The sequence below is a fragment of the Pseudochaenichthys georgianus genome, chromosome 5 (assembly GCF_902827115.2).
Source record: "Pseudochaenichthys georgianus chromosome 5, fPseGeo1.2, whole genome shotgun sequence".
NCBI classification, from domain to species: Eukaryota; Metazoa; Chordata; class Actinopteri; order Perciformes; family Channichthyidae; genus Pseudochaenichthys; species Pseudochaenichthys georgianus.
The window spans coordinates 18,419,245-18,434,954 of record NC_047507.1 but is presented as its reverse complement, the minus strand read 5'-3'; the positions used below and the strand labels follow the sequence as shown (position 1 = coordinate 18,434,954).

Here is a 15,710-nt window from a genome sequence, read left to right as displayed (position 1 = left end):
TCCAGCCCTGCGCGTTATGAGTGCGCCACTAATCAACACGACGTATCGAACCACCACACTATAATATTTTAGATTAACCTTGTTAAAAAGTTCTAGAAAAATGCAACCCGACCATCATTTATAATGTGAGCGAATGTATGTACACTTTAAGCCATATAATATACATATTATAATATAGTATACTGACTGAGGTCTGTATCAAGCCTCATTAAGACCCACCGAGATCAGATATCCTAGTTTATCAGCCCACATTATGTTGTCATAAGTGTTAGTTTTACCGTGGTATCGGGACTCGGGTTTGAGTCCAGCATGAACTTTTTTGTTATTTTCATGTCGATGGACACTGAATATTATGTAGTTTGAACAGAGGATTGTTTTCCGAGACCAACATTAATGACCCATCAGCATTTTAAAGTCTAATATCCCTGCACATGCAGCAATGACATTTCTGCTGCTATCTTTGCAAAACGAGTTAACAGTCACATGTTATCTGGATGAGTGCTGCAGAATGCCGTTTTTATAAGGGATGTATATGTGTGTGTCTTTCATATTAAACATGATCGCTGGTAGATAGCCACAGAAGTCGTAACACATTTTAACCTGGGCGGATCCCATTTTCCCATGGGTGGATCCCAGTTGACCTGAGAGGGTCACAGTTTAACACAGCTGAAAACTTCTCCATGCTGCTTTCAAACTCTGAGTAAACAATGTACGCTTCACTGGGAGGCTGTCTGAAGGTGTACACAGGTCTCAGATGGACTTGGTATCACATTAAGAACGATATTCAGTAATAAGTCTGGCAACAATAGCTGGTTTAAGTGATTTATTGGAGCTCGCAATGTTTTGAACAGACATCCCCAGTCAACTCGTTTTTCTTTTTGTAGTCCTCGCTGTTGGCGTCCGGATATCGCCATCGTAACCACAACCTCACACACTGGTACTGAATGTGCATCAAAGTGTTCCTATCCAGCCAAATATACCAAAAGATTTATGTAAACGACAGAAGAAGCGATCGAAATGTGTATTTCAGTCTAAGGCCACGCCTCCACATATGTCAACCAGTTGATCGGGGAAGCAGTTAATCCGGAACACCGGCAGCAGAGTTGGGTGTAACGCGTTACTAATAATATTACTTTAGTCGGTAACGGAGTAGTGTAATGCGCTACTTTTATAATTCAGTAATCACACTACAGTTACTAACATTGCCCCGACACGCGTTACCTCGTTACTTACTAAAATCAGTCATAATCAAACCTCAACAAACACCTGCAAAGAACACATGCTAAGGTGAAGCTAACGCACAGCTATTTGTTGTTTGTTTATGTCACGCAGTCTGTTCTTCTTCTCTGTTTTCCGGTTGTTGCCTGTTTTGAATGATGAATACACACTACCGCCGCCTGCTGGTAAGGAGAGTTATTGCCACTCACGTATGCGCAGTTCGTACGTGCTCGGCTGAAGTCTTTGCGGTGTGCTCCAGTCTGGTTGCAGTGCAACACATGGCCAACACGCAGGAGAACATGCCGACGCAACAGCGTGAGCAGAGATAGACTGCGCAAAATATACAGATAGCAGGAGACAGAGGACAGCCATGGATAGGAAAACATTCAGGAGCTATCTGGATCAGTCTTATGCGACAATGGAAACTGAACTAAAGAGAACATTTGAAACTTTAGCAGTCTGCGTGATCTGCCTGCAGGGAGGGGCGGGCCGGCCCTGCGAGTAAAGTAACGAGTAAAGTAACGAGTAAAGTAACGAGTTACTTTATGTAGAGAGCTAAGGAAGTAGTGTAATATATTACTTTTTAAAAAAGTAATATGTAATATATTACTTTTTTTTAGTAACGACCCCATCTCTGGCCGGTAGCCATCATGGTCTGAAATGACCAATGGACATCGAGAAATCACTAAGGGCCTACCCACCAAGCAAAAAAAGCATAAACCACATGTCTCCCATCAGTTTACATCTGTGAGGAGAGAGAGAGAGAGAGAGACAGAGAAAATGGCTAAAAAAAACTTTACAGTTGCCGACTTCGCTAGAGATTTTGTTCTCTTGCAGCAGTAAAGATAGAGCCTCAGAACCTGAAGTCTTCGACTCTTCTGAAGAAGTAGAATACAAAGACAACAACAAGGATCCATTTGGACATGGGTAAGTGTAAATATTACAGTAATAGTGTACTGGCAATGTGTGGGGAATACCGCGAAAATGAACAATAGGTTTATTGATATATATTTTTTATCGATAGTCATGAATTTTTTATTGGGACAAAATAGACTCTCCATTAGCAAACATTTACTCTGTGTTAACGTTATTTTGGTGTGTAAAAGTGAGATTACATGTGTAGATGATTAAATTAACCATTTATTCGCCCCACAACAGAGACATTTACAGTGACATGTTTTTGCCATCGATTAGTTTATCATACTGTTCTGTACAGATGAGACTTTGTCATAGATTTATTGATGTGTGCCTGTTATTATTTTACCGTCCTGTACAGATGAGACTTTGTAATCAGATATAGCCTATGTATATGTGTGTCTGTGATTTTATACTGAATGTAAAGTAACTGGAAATGTGTGTGTGTGTGTGTGTGTGTGTGTGTGTGTGTGTGTGTGTGTGTGTGTGTGTGTGTGTGTGTGTGTGTGTGTGTGTGTGTGTGTGTGTGTGAGAGAAAGAGAGAGATCGAGAGAGACTCCTTCTCCAACCTCCCAAACTTTCTTTTTATGTGTGCATTGTTATTTGTGCTTGAGCAACATTTTACTTTATTTCAATGAAATTAGTTGTAATTATTGTCCTACATTTTAATTTGTTTTACAGAGATATTTCCCAGCTGTCTCGGCCTAGTGGCCCACAGGCGGCGTTTATCCAGCAGCCACAACATCCATCTGTGCCGGCCCCCAGGTCAAGATCTATTGTGGCTCAAGGGCCTTCACCAGAGCCATCACCAACAAGGACCAGCAGACCAGCATCACTACAGCTGCCTCCACCTCCATCTGCGGCTGCCACCAGGTCAAGATACACCTCAGCACAAAGGCTCCACCACAGCCATCACCTTCAACCCAGCCAGCAAGGAGGACTCGTGGAGGTCTCATATAGCACTTGTACACCCCACCTATACAGCAGCCCATGCACCATCACCCCCACCTACACAGCAGCCAGACCCACTGTCTTGGAAGACAGACAAAGACCTTAACATTTAGAATGAATAGTTGGTTGAAAGTTATGATGTTCAATATTGTAAATAGTTAGATTTTCCAGTTTCTTATATTTATATAAATAGTTGGTTAAAAAAAACATATTTATAATAAATTGTTGGTTGAAAAAAAAAGGTTGAATGCTCAATTTGTATTTGTACACATCACATGAACCTTGGTATGTAATATGAAGTCATTATTCAGTCCTGATGTATCTCAGTCCCTGCTGTGGTGAAAGTAGAGTGATACAACCTATTTTACTTAAAATTCAAATTACATTTTTTTCATTTTATACATGAATAACACATTTATATACAGTGTAATTCAAATATTTCACTGCTTTTATGATCCTAGGACTTTGGTAACCAAATCTAAAACACCAAAACAATTTGATCACTTGAGTAAATTTGTGTTTTCACAAGAGTTTTGAAGATTTTCCGAAAATCGGATGTCAAATTTTAAGCTTTTGAGCTACTTATCTCGTCAAATAGTGCTCTAAGGTGAGTAATATGCATATATAGCAAGACCAGAGATTGTCCTGAACATTTTGATATGTAACAGATGGGGTGCCATGTTAGAAGAAATACATTTAAAAGGTGATTTAAGAAAACATCTAAAAATCGAGAAAATACCCATAGACTCCAGAGGGTGCATAGGGGATTTACATTTTGACGAGGCGATTCTATTTTAACCGCCGCCGAGAAAGAGACGAGTGAGCGATCCAGGGAGAGACACACAGAAGAAGAGAGAGACGAGAGAGCGGAGAGGAGAGAGCGGTGGATAGTTGTAGGACCAGTACCAATAAATGGAGCAGGTTTCATGTGTGACACGTTTATTGTCAGAGATAGCAAGGGGTGCATATCGTGGCAACCTGGCAATTCATAAAAAGCACCATCCAACATTTAAAAAATTATATTAATCCCACCCTCAAGCACTTGATGTAAAAATAAACAATACATTGTAAAGCACAAGAGCAAAAGTATACAGACAGGACGTCACAATTAAATAAAAACATATATTAAATAAAAAATGAACTGAAAAATACGTGACGAATGAATGCAAAATCCAGGATTCGACAATCCAACCATCACAAAGACAACATAGAATAGCGGCATTAGTGCATAATTTGACACAACACCGGTATTCCCAATGGCCAGTCCGCCCCTGCCTGAAATATATGTTATATTATTATTACAATTATAATTTTAAACTAAATAATCAATTATTTAGCTTCAGGGAAGAAAAATAAAAAAGATGTGGAAAAAAAGTTTTTTGTTAGTTTTTAGTCTACTAGTTTTTAGACACACGTGACAAGTAACTGATATGGCACAAACACGTATCTCGGAATTCTTTCTCACTAAAAACGCTAAATCTGCTAAAAAAAGATTGAAATAAAGGATGCAGGGGCAGGGCATTATTACGCAGAATCTGTGTAATATGTAGCTAGGAATTAGCAAGGCCTTGATAGCCTACTTCAATGAATGTAAATTCCACATTGTTGGTAAAATAATATTTTACATCTTAATAGTGTGTGTGTGTGTGTGTGTGTGTGTGTGTGTGTGTGTGTGTGTGTGTGTGTGTGTGTGTGTGTGTGTGTGTGTGTGTGTGTGTGTGTGTGATCGCGCTTTTGTGCGTGCTCTATTATATAGTGCCCGTAATAGCGTGCACTGGAGTTCGTTGTTATGCACTGTGTATGTGGTTTTGCTCGGTTTATGTCAACGTCATTCTCGCACTGAACAAAAAAAAGCGAGTGAGGACTGCAATATAAGAGGGAAAGAAAGAGAAACTGTTCAATTGTTATGATGTATAACCACTGATATTGTTCTATAATCGTCTGAAACTGTTAAGTCATGATGTGAAACGGTTAATAAAGAAAAAGGGAAACTCAAGCTGCTGCTTCGCAATTAATTTTATTTATCTAAAATTAAGCACTTTTGACATCCACACATTTTCAAAAGCTATTTTATGTATTTTCTTGCAGCCCGAGAGGAACATTATACATAGTATTTTACTATCTGTATAGTTCAAAATAAATTGACAATAAATATTGTTGTTTTGAATTGTACTTTCTTTATTTGATTGGCAGTCAGTTGTTGATTACATGCACGTTGATAAAGCGACAGGCTACTTCAATATATCACACTAATTCATAAAGCAACTTAGACATTTTGATGTTCCGGACCATATATGCATGGGGAGATTGTCTCTAACTGGACCTCGTTGAATTGTAGTTGAATAACCCTGTTTTACATGGATAGAAAATTCCAAAATAGAATCAATAAAGTATATATTATCTTACCTTATGCCTGAATTCCGTCCAGCGATATTTTAAAGAAATTAAAATGTGTTTTTTAATGAACGCAAAAAAGGAAAGTCAGATGCCTGTCCCGGAGTTAACTGTGTAGGACTGATTGCATTACAGCCTATAGATTGCTGATAGCAGACACATCTCTGGTGGGAGCGCCCTCCGGTGGGCTCATTGAGGGAAAATAAGTTATAGTTTAACACAGCAGAGAGGGGAAACATTGAACTGCATTTGCTCATACAGTATAAAGTGCATTTCGCTCACACTGCATGGTATCTAATGCATAGGCTACTGTACTGCATGCAGGTTATAAACTGTGCGCAGATCGAGATATTGTTAAATTAATATTTGTTAATTAAATCTCTCACTTATCTTTCCTGCAATACTTAAACAAGTAATAGATTGACTAGTTATTAATTCTCTTTTAAATAGTATAGCTGCTAATATTTGAGAGAATACGTTTCAGTTACCAATATACCAATTAATGCAAACAAAATGGTTTCCAAAAACTATTTTAATTATATGACCGTGAGAAGGATAATTGAAATACATGCTCAGAGAGTGTTAAGACTTGAGCAGCCTAATTCCTCACAATCCTCTTATGATCTATTATTGACAAGTTAGGGATAACCCCAGGGTATAAAACACCCACAATCCTGGGTGTTGTCTTAATCCACTCGCTTGACATCTCGTACTTTTACTGCAGTCCATTCATTGTAGATATAGCAAAGAAGACAACTGAAGATGGCTTGGGAAGGAGGAATGGAGCCCAATGGCACAGAAGGCAATAACTTCTACATCCCGATGTCCAACAGGACTGGGATTGTTAGAAGTCCTTATGAATACAACCAGTATTATATGGCAGATCCCATCATGTTCAAGCTTCTAGCTTTCTACATGGTCTTCCTGATCTTCACTGGAACTCCCATCAACGCTCTGACATTGCTAGTAACAATCCAGAACAAGAAGCTCCAGACGCCTCTCAACTTAATCCTGGTAAACCTGTCTGTGGCTGGGCTGATCATGTGCACCTTTGGATTCACCATCACCTTCACATCTGCTATCAACGGCTACTTCATTCTTGGCCCCACTTTCTGTGCTATGGAGGGATTCATGGCCACACTTGGAGGTATGAATTTAACTTTATTTTTCATAATTTTTGTTGAACAGCTAATTCAAATGCACCTACAAGTTTAACCCATGCAGCTGGTAGAATATGAAGTACTTTGTAAGGAATTGGGGTTCTTTAATGGTAGTTTGTGATTTTCAGGTTGTTTCAGTGAGACAATGATTTGATCAATAGATATTTGTTAATCCTGACAAAGATTCGGAAATAGTGATCATCACCTTCCTTCTAAGATATTACAAAGGTAAAAGTTAATTTGTAGGGATCTTGTCTAAGATGCTCTTCCTCTCTACAGGTCAGGTGTCTCTCTGGTCTCTGGTAGTCCTGGCTGTTGAGCGATACATTGTTGTCTGCAAACCCATGGGAAGCTTCAAGTTCAGTAATACTCACGCTGGAATTGGTGTTGGGATCACCTGGGTCATGGCTTTCGCATGTGCTGGACCCCCACTGTTTGGCTGGTCCAGGTAATTCACATTTGTATTTGTCATTTCACTTACAATACAAAATGAGTTCAAACCTCTGAAACCTGAACACTAAGATTTTAAAAACATTGAGAAACACTCAAACAAACCAATCAGTTTTAAGAAAGTGCATAGATAGATGTAATTACATACTGGTAATGCATAAGTTGTAGAAAGTCTAAAGTCTAAAAGATTTACTACCACTTTCCTTCTTTAACCCTACAGATACCTTCCTGAGGGCTTGCAGTGCTCCTGCGGACCGGACTACTACACTCTGGCTCCAGGCTTCAACAATGAATCATACGTCATGTACTTATTTTGTGTCCACTTCTTCACTCCCGTTTTCCTCATTTTCTTCTCTTACGGAAGCCTTGTCCTGACAGTCAAAGCCGTAAGTGAAGTGTTTTAATGTTTTTCCTTCAAGTAAAAACGTTTGAAAAATACAACTGTCATTTTCATTTTAGAATTCTGCAAAACCACGTGTGCTGTGAATTCTAATGATGATTTTCTGATCACAAAAACGTTAGGCTGCAGCCCAGCAGCAGGAGTCAGAGTCCACCCAGAAGGCTGAGAGGGAAGTGACACGCATGTGCCTCCTGATGGTCTTTGGATTCCTGGTAGCTTGGGTGCCATATGCCTCTTTTGCTGGTTGGATCTTCTTGAACAAGGGAGCTGCCTTCACCGCCCTGACAGCAGCTATTCCCGCCTTCTTTGCAAAGAGCTCAGCCCTGTACAACCCTGTTATCTACGTGCTGTTGAACAAACAGGTGGGCTGAATATATTAAATATTCCCCAGTCCAGTTTCTAAAATCTGCTTTTTCATCTTTGCTCAATCCTAAACCATGCATTTGTTTTTCTTTGATCTCTTTTTCAGTTCCGTAACTGCATGCTGAGCAGCATTGGAATGGGCGGCATGGTGGAGGATGAGACCTCAGTCTCTGCCAGCAAGACAGAAGTGTCCTCTGTGTCTTAAACACAATGATATCATCATTTTCGACATGTTCTTAATGATCACTTTTTGACGAATGGATTTATAGTTTTGATGAACGGACTCTGGATAAGGATGCTGCAAAATTACATTTGATCTGTTAATATTTATAAACCAACAATTTTAATGAAATGCAATTGCTGTAGAGGTTGCACAACATTTGTGTGTGTACAAGGGTAAATAAATAAAACAAATTAGTGTGTAAGTGAGTGAGTGTGAATGAACTGTCACACTGTAGCGAACAAACCTCAACTGTCAAACCAAGCTACACTTGCTGAAACATCATCACCTTTCTTCATCTATGGTGAATATGTATCCAACATGGGATATTTTCTTGTTTTTATGTTTTACTAGTACAATGGCATTAACTGTATGTATATATGAAAAATAAAGATAAGATAATTATAACAATTCATGGTAGTCATTTTTGTGCTTTTCCAAGTGCTCAAAGCGCTTTACATTATATATTAGACATGTAATACATTCAATACTGTGGACAATACCCACAGGAGCAATTTAAGGTGAAGGGTGAGCCGCCCCCTCAGATAATACATGAGTGACAGAAAATAAATCTACTCCTGTGTTACTTTGTCTTTGAATTATACATACCAGTCTGATTAATTGACATGAATTGAAATGTTTATACATTTACGGATTTTAAATATAAATATATTTATAAAGTGTGGTTGATTACCAAGGTTTGTAATGGTCAATTCAAGTCTCATTTCTATATCCCCCAAACAAAAAGGTTGCCTCAAAGGGCAGCAGGAAAAGAAGGAGAGGATATGCTTTTCCTACAGAGGTTGATATGTGGTTTGAATTAAATCAACAAATCTAACATATTTAATATCAATGTCTGCTCTTTATATTCATCATAAATGAAAGGTCAATAGTGTACATACTCAAAAGAAATCAATATTTTTTTTTATTTAACCAGATAAAAAAGCTAACATCTCATTTGCAATGCTGACCTGGCCAAGAAGGCAGCAACGTTACACATAACACATAACACAAACATATACAATACAGAGAACATAACTAAAAAAACAAAAGACGAAAAAGCAGTCACGACATTGTGCACATTAGGACAGTAAGAAAGGTACACTACTTATTACTGCAAGAGCAGCTGGTGGTAAGGACCTCAGACAACTTCAACTTAAAACATGCTATTGAGACAAGTGCGCTCAGTTTGAGGCGTGATTGAAGGTCATTCCAAGATCAAGGACCAGCCTCAGTCCGCACAGCAGGTACCTGGAACCGTATCCAGGCACTGGATGTGAGGTTGTTGTAAGATAAGTTGCAGCGCGTGACCCCGCTCTAAGCCCTTATGGTTGGTTTATAATCTTTTCTAAATCCTCTTGAGCGGCTACAACACCTGAGGTAATTCAAGGGACACCTACTCAACCAATAAGTAGTGTGACATTAGTCTTACAGTAATTGGCAAAAGTTTAAAGCAACAAAGCATTGTACTGAAATATGATGACAATGGCAGCTAATTTGCTGTTGAAATGGCAGTTTTAAGAATATTATTCTCTTCTAAAGAGAAGAAGTAAACAAGGGAGGCTTATCTGCCGACAATAAAAAAAAAAACTCCTTTAAAAACACATGATTAACACTATTTATCATCTGCTGTGGGAACCCTGCAGACCAAAAAACAAACTCATGCATGCTACATTCAAGTGTGATGCTCTACCATCCCCTGGAGGCCAATGTCATTACACAAACCCTCACATCATATCTGCAGTGTGCTTTTATGTGTCATGTAAGAATACATTTCCGAAGGGGAAAATTGCACTAAAGGCTGCTCTAGTGGAATAAACTATACTGTATGGCAGTAAACGTGTCAAGAAAAGTGAGCAAATGCATATTGTAATTTTAAGTCGTTCTTAATACCTTACAATTAATCAATCAACCAACCAACCAACCAACCAACCAACCAACCAACCAACCAACCACCCAGCCAACCAACCAATCAACCTATACATTAATTAATTAATTAATCAATCAATACAATTTTATTTTTATAGCACAACATCACATCATTTCTCTCAGGAAGCTTTACAGTGTGTACAGCATAAAACACCTCCTGAGACCCTCGCAGCCGACAGACAGACTCTCCCAACGACAGACAGATATGCAACAGATGTCTTTTGTATAGATACAACAAATACAAATAAAGCATACTACTGTCGGTTGTAAATAAAGGCATGCGCTGCTAGTGGGAAATACAGACATTACCAAGGATAAATGTTACACATCAGTCTATAACATGGTGCAGCTCAGAGGGGATAAATACAGCCTTCTTGAATACCAAAGCCCTCCATTTCCTGCTGATAACCTGACCCTAATTGTCATGCTGTGGGCTCAAACACTGTAATTTTCTTCCAGAGCTTTCTCTGGACACCTGCATGTGGTTAGTGTGTCTGTCAGAGGGCTGGCTGGACACAAGCATTGTCTCTCTTTGTTCTAATTGTTCGCATTATAGCTGCATACAGAGGTTGGAAAAACAAATGTAATATTATAAGATGCATTCAATACTTTTCCTGGCTGGTGTTCAAGACACCAGTTCTGCTGCATAAGGTAAGAACATTATAAACGTCCATAACAGGCTTTATTGATGAGATTCATTATATGTTCATATATAATCATCATTATATTATCTCCAATTACAACTCAATAAACTATGCCTAATATATTCATTACAATAAAACACACATATATAATTACTCTACACATTTTGAACAGTAGGTTATGAATAGTATAGAGATGATCACTTTTGTCAATTAAAGTGATGATCAGTATAATGCAGAAACTGTGGGAATAAAGGTATCAGTGCAACGTGAGCACAATATTCAAAATCCAAATCATGTAACTTAGTTTCTTTAGTTTGCAACATATTATTTGATAAGATTATTATTATTTGACACTAGAATAATAACATGTGAATTTAAATATATTTACACCGATATGCACACATTCTAATGTTAATCTTGACTGAAACATTATGTATTTGATAATGCCACATTCAAACATGAAATATTCATAGCTATGACACTGGTACATTGGTTAAGTGTATTTCTGAGACAGGCATCTGCACGGGCTCTCCTTTAAACACAGTCCAGAGCCAAATATTTTCAGAAAAGATATGAAGACACGGTTGGAAAAAACAAAAAAGGTTTTTCGATCACAGGTAAAAATCAGAAGATGTATAATAAATGAAGTGAGAATAGTTCAATATTAACACAATCTAAGTCTAAATCTAAACCAAACCAAATCGCTGAGCATTCATTTCGTTGCCATTTTATTTTAATGAATTTCTGAAGATTTTAAAGTTAAAACAATTTAAATAAACTATTGTTACAAAAATTAAAATCAATCCAAAAGTGTTTGTATATTCTAAAGAACGGTTCATATGTAATTTTTGCGCGAATATCTAGTATAGCATGCAATCTGACAGCTGTGATAACAGACCAACTCATAGTGAGTAGGTCAAATAAGATTTTCTTCCCCCTGCTCCTTTCTATCATGGACAATACACTTCTCCTAAGTTAATATGTTATGTGAAATATGTACCGTGGGTGAAATTGAAAAAAAAATGAATGAAAACATAAGCTCACATGTAAGGCCCTGCATTGAAAAACGTTTTAGTTTTTTTTTTATAAAAGCAAAGACTGTGGTTAGGGGTCAGAATAACTACAGTAGTATCTTTACAGAAAACATACTTTTCTGAGTCCGAAAACTATTAGCTTTTAAAATCATAAATATCTTCCATGTAGTTAACAGAGGTAGACATACCATTTTGCATATTTACCTACAGACATATTGCTACCACTGTACTCGGCATCACTCAAATAAACCCTTTATTTAACATAAGTAATAATCAGTATCACACCATACTTAAAGTAAATGCACAATCTAAATCCATCTAAATGTTGCACTAGGCAGGGCTAAAATAATTATAATAATTGTATTTTATATACATATATATATATATATATGGTATTTCTTCACTGCAAGATGATCAGCAGTCTATTTATTCGGATGTGTGTTTATTCCCCAACCTGGGTTTATGGCAAAACTGTGGGATTAAAATCAACCATTCTCCAAGGGACCAACATATCCCATCATTCTATATTATTATTATTATTATTATTTATTATTATTATTATTATATTATTATTATATATATTATTATTATTAGTATTATTTTATTATTATTATTATTATTATTATTATCAATTTTTTTTAACTTGCATTGACTACTCAGTTTGACTGTCAAGTGATGCATTACAATTTCTAATTTCAAGGTACAATTTGTATCATCCAGGAAATGCTCAACAATATACCATCTGTGTTTTCCTTTTAACCTAGACGTTAAGATGCATTTCCCTCTCTGGTTCTCCATATGGAGCATTGTTCCAGCCCAAAATCACATCTCATTGACAATTATCATCGGCCCTTGAGAAGCTACTTTATTGTCCCTGTCATAAATGACTGGTTTTCCAAGATATGCGTGCGGTAAACTCAGGCTTACTTGTGACTCGTTGAAGCTAACTTGTCTGTTGACCTGCTGATTGAAACTGCCTTGTCTGGAGAGTTGGGGACCGTAACCCTCGTCCGGCTGCTCGAAGCTGCTCCCAATGTACAGACGCTGCCTCATTTCACTGTGGCGTTTCCCAGAAGCACTTCTGGTTGGATATCTCTGACCTGTCTTGTACCAGCCTGTCTCTTTGAAGACAAACCAAATATTGCCAACCCAGAGGACAACATTTACGAAACCAAAAACCTGGAGGAAGAAGGGACAGAAGTGAGTTTCTTATTTGACCGTTTTGTATGTTTCAGTGCACAATTAGATGACTGAACACCCACCACAGATGTGTTAGGTCGTGACCAGAGAGGCTCCTGGGTGGCCGTGCATTTGTTCTCATGCGCTCTGCAGGCTGAGATGAGCAGAAGCACCTGTGTTGGGTTTGTGGCTGTCTTAATATCAGAAAGAGATTTGGCCCAACAGCAACTGCTCACGAGCCACGTGAAGGAGAAGATGGATGTAACAACGAAATCCTGCTCAGGAGTGGAAAGAAAACATGAATTAATAGGATGGTAAATGTAATGTCTGTCATGTTATACAAACACAACAATATCACACTATAACTTATATCTAATTCAGGTATTATTACATGAATGTTTGTTAAAGATATCAGCTCACTGACCACAAGCGGGCCTCTGTTGTTCTTCAGGTAGTTGTTCTGGTAGAAGACGTAGACAATGGTTGCCAGTAGAGAGTACAGGAAAGCAAAAACACCCACAGTCACGAAGAACTGAGAGGCGGAGGAAAAGTCGCCATCCAGGAAAATAATCTCTTCCCTCTTTGCCTCACACAAGGGAGCCTTAAAATGCACATCTATTAATCTGCAAGACAGAAAGGAGGTTTACAGTTAATGATACAAACATGTGAGGAGATTCAGTCGGTGGGAAAGGCATCACTTTGGCCTTCACTGGCACTCTGAGAACTCTTTCTTTAGCAAATGTGTGGCTAGGAAAGGAAGGTTCAGGCTAAATATACACAAGTGAGAAACTATTTGATGTGGCATACAAAGGGACACAATATTCATGAAAAGGCTGCCTCGGAAAAAAGCAGTTATTTTCTATGTGACAAAAGGAAGTACACTATAGCAACATCCTAATGTAGTACAGTTTCCAAATTCACTTTCAAAATGGAGATATATTCACATGTTATGAAAAGCTTTGCGGACCATTCGAATAAATGTGTTTAAATATTTATTTTTGGAAACTGCTGCACAACAATTTCTCTTTGGATACATACAGTTCTGTCTTATCTTAACACAAAGATGTAAGTAACTAAGCAAAGATAGTACTGTACTCATATTTAGCATCTTTCTAGTGGACAGGCAGAGTCCAAATGAAGTCTTATTCAGATGTGTGCCTACTGAAAACATGAAAACGTCCTTCATAAATAGCATAACATTTCAAAGACATTTCAAAAATTCTGTAGCAGTTTGAGTTACTGTTACATTTATACATGACAGTGAACTAACACACAGACACCAGTGTCAAGTCAGCTGAGCTGTTAATGAGACGACTAATTAACAGTTCTGTTGGCCATCACTGAAGAAGCATGGAGTTAGGGGTCGGTCCACCACAAGGCATGAGAGTTCACATCCACAGACCCACCATCCAATCATCAAATGAAATGTTAATGGTGGCCAGTCGCTCTCAAGACATGCTGAAGTCGTTCAATTAACAAAATGGCTTCATGGTTTACTCAAAATAACAATGAGGATGACACATTCAACTATTTGTGGTGTTTATATTGCACCTAAGTGGCCATGAAACATGCAGATGTGCAGGAGTCAAAATGACAGAGGGACAAAGAAAGACACCATTGCAAAGCGGATCACAAAATCCCACCTGAGGTTAAGTCTTAGCTGAGAGTTATCTTTTAATGCTGCAGTGAAAAATGTTGGACCTAAATTGGGCCAGTTTCCTGTTTTTAAATTGGCCGAGCTTTAAGATGGGCGAGGTCCCCTCTGCCGAGCCTGACTACATAATGGATTGAAGCTGTGCAGCTTTTAAATCTTTTTTTTTCTGTCTGGATGACCGGTCCTCTGAAATACGCAGAGACGATTGTCTGGCCGTGTCCGGTAAGTCTGAATGCATCTATTTGAGCATCCAGTAAAATGAGCTTGTTAATTAGTCGGTTAATTCACAATTTGATTTGCAGCACAACATGTTAATAGATTAATTGTCAAATATCAAATGATTGAACGAAATAGAAAAACCGGAAAGTACGACAAGAAATATGGGTCTTTGTGTATTTGTAGATTAATCACCTAATTAGATGATAATACTTTTGGACAGGAACATAACCAACCACTTTACCTGAAAGGATATCCAAAATCAATGTTGATGCTGAGGTTACTCGGCCTCCTGCCTGCACAGTCCACTTTAACCTGGAGATGCCCATAGTATCCTCCACATGTTGCAAAAGCACAGATGGCAAAAATCTGGGAAAACAAAAGTGAAGCCATAAAATGTTTACCATGTGTTGATAATTATTCAGACATTTCATTAATCCAATATCAGATCTGAGTGTAGCACACTGCATAATGTATACACATCAATAAATTACTGATTATTAAGATTTATAATTGCTTTGAAAACAATACCTGCATAATTTAAAGGTCGGAAGACAACTCACAGAGCTGCTTACTGTGCGCTGGAGGGTGGCCCCAGCAGTACAGTACAGATTTTATTTTGATCTTTAGAGTTCATACACAGCATATTAAGATTGAGAAATGAACGTTGGATAAACTACTTTGAATAGATTTGTCTCTGTTTCTACGCGACACGTCACATCAACAAAAAGCACTGACCTGACAATATGACAGATTGTTCACCAATCAGCTAATCAATAAATCAAGATCACACTTGTCAATATCAGTCATATAATGTTTCAAGCAGTGAATTAAAGCAGATTTAACTTTAACCAAAAACTACAATATAGCAAGACAAGAGAGCTTAAACTTACCGGAGCAAATATAACCATACACATTGATAAATCACAGATCTCCAGTACGACGCCACACAGTGTCGATAGTTTTTGTCATCAGGGTTGAAA

The 15,710-nt window shown here is 38.0% G+C and overlaps 2 protein-coding genes across 2 annotated transcripts; one reads left to right on the top strand and one right to left on the bottom strand.

Annotated features, from left to right (window-relative positions):
- The first annotated feature begins 6,240 nt into the window (after nucleotides 1-6,240).
- LOC117446776 (green-sensitive opsin-like) lies at nucleotides 6,241-8,056 on the top strand. The gene is made up of 5 exons (XM_034083188.1): nucleotides 6,241-6,625; nucleotides 6,918-7,086; nucleotides 7,309-7,474; nucleotides 7,611-7,850; nucleotides 7,958-8,056. Exons 1-5 carry the CDS (start codon nucleotides 6,241-6,243, stop codon nucleotides 8,054-8,056), a joined length of 1,059 nt encoding a protein of 352 aa, XP_033939079.1.
- Nucleotides 8,057-12,330: 4,274 nt separating this feature from the next.
- Nucleotides 12,331-15,710, bottom strand: LOC117447174 (synaptoporin-like). Its single transcript, XM_034083836.1, has 5 exons — nucleotides 15,621-15,710; nucleotides 14,972-15,096; nucleotides 13,282-13,480; nucleotides 12,941-13,132; nucleotides 12,331-12,857 (listed from the first exon to the last, which is right to left on the bottom strand). The coding sequence occupies exons 1-5, from the start codon at nucleotides 15,642-15,644 to the stop codon at nucleotides 12,501-12,503; spliced, it is 897 nt and encodes a 298-aa protein (XP_033939727.1). The 5' UTR covers nucleotides 15,645-15,710; the 3' UTR covers nucleotides 12,331-12,500.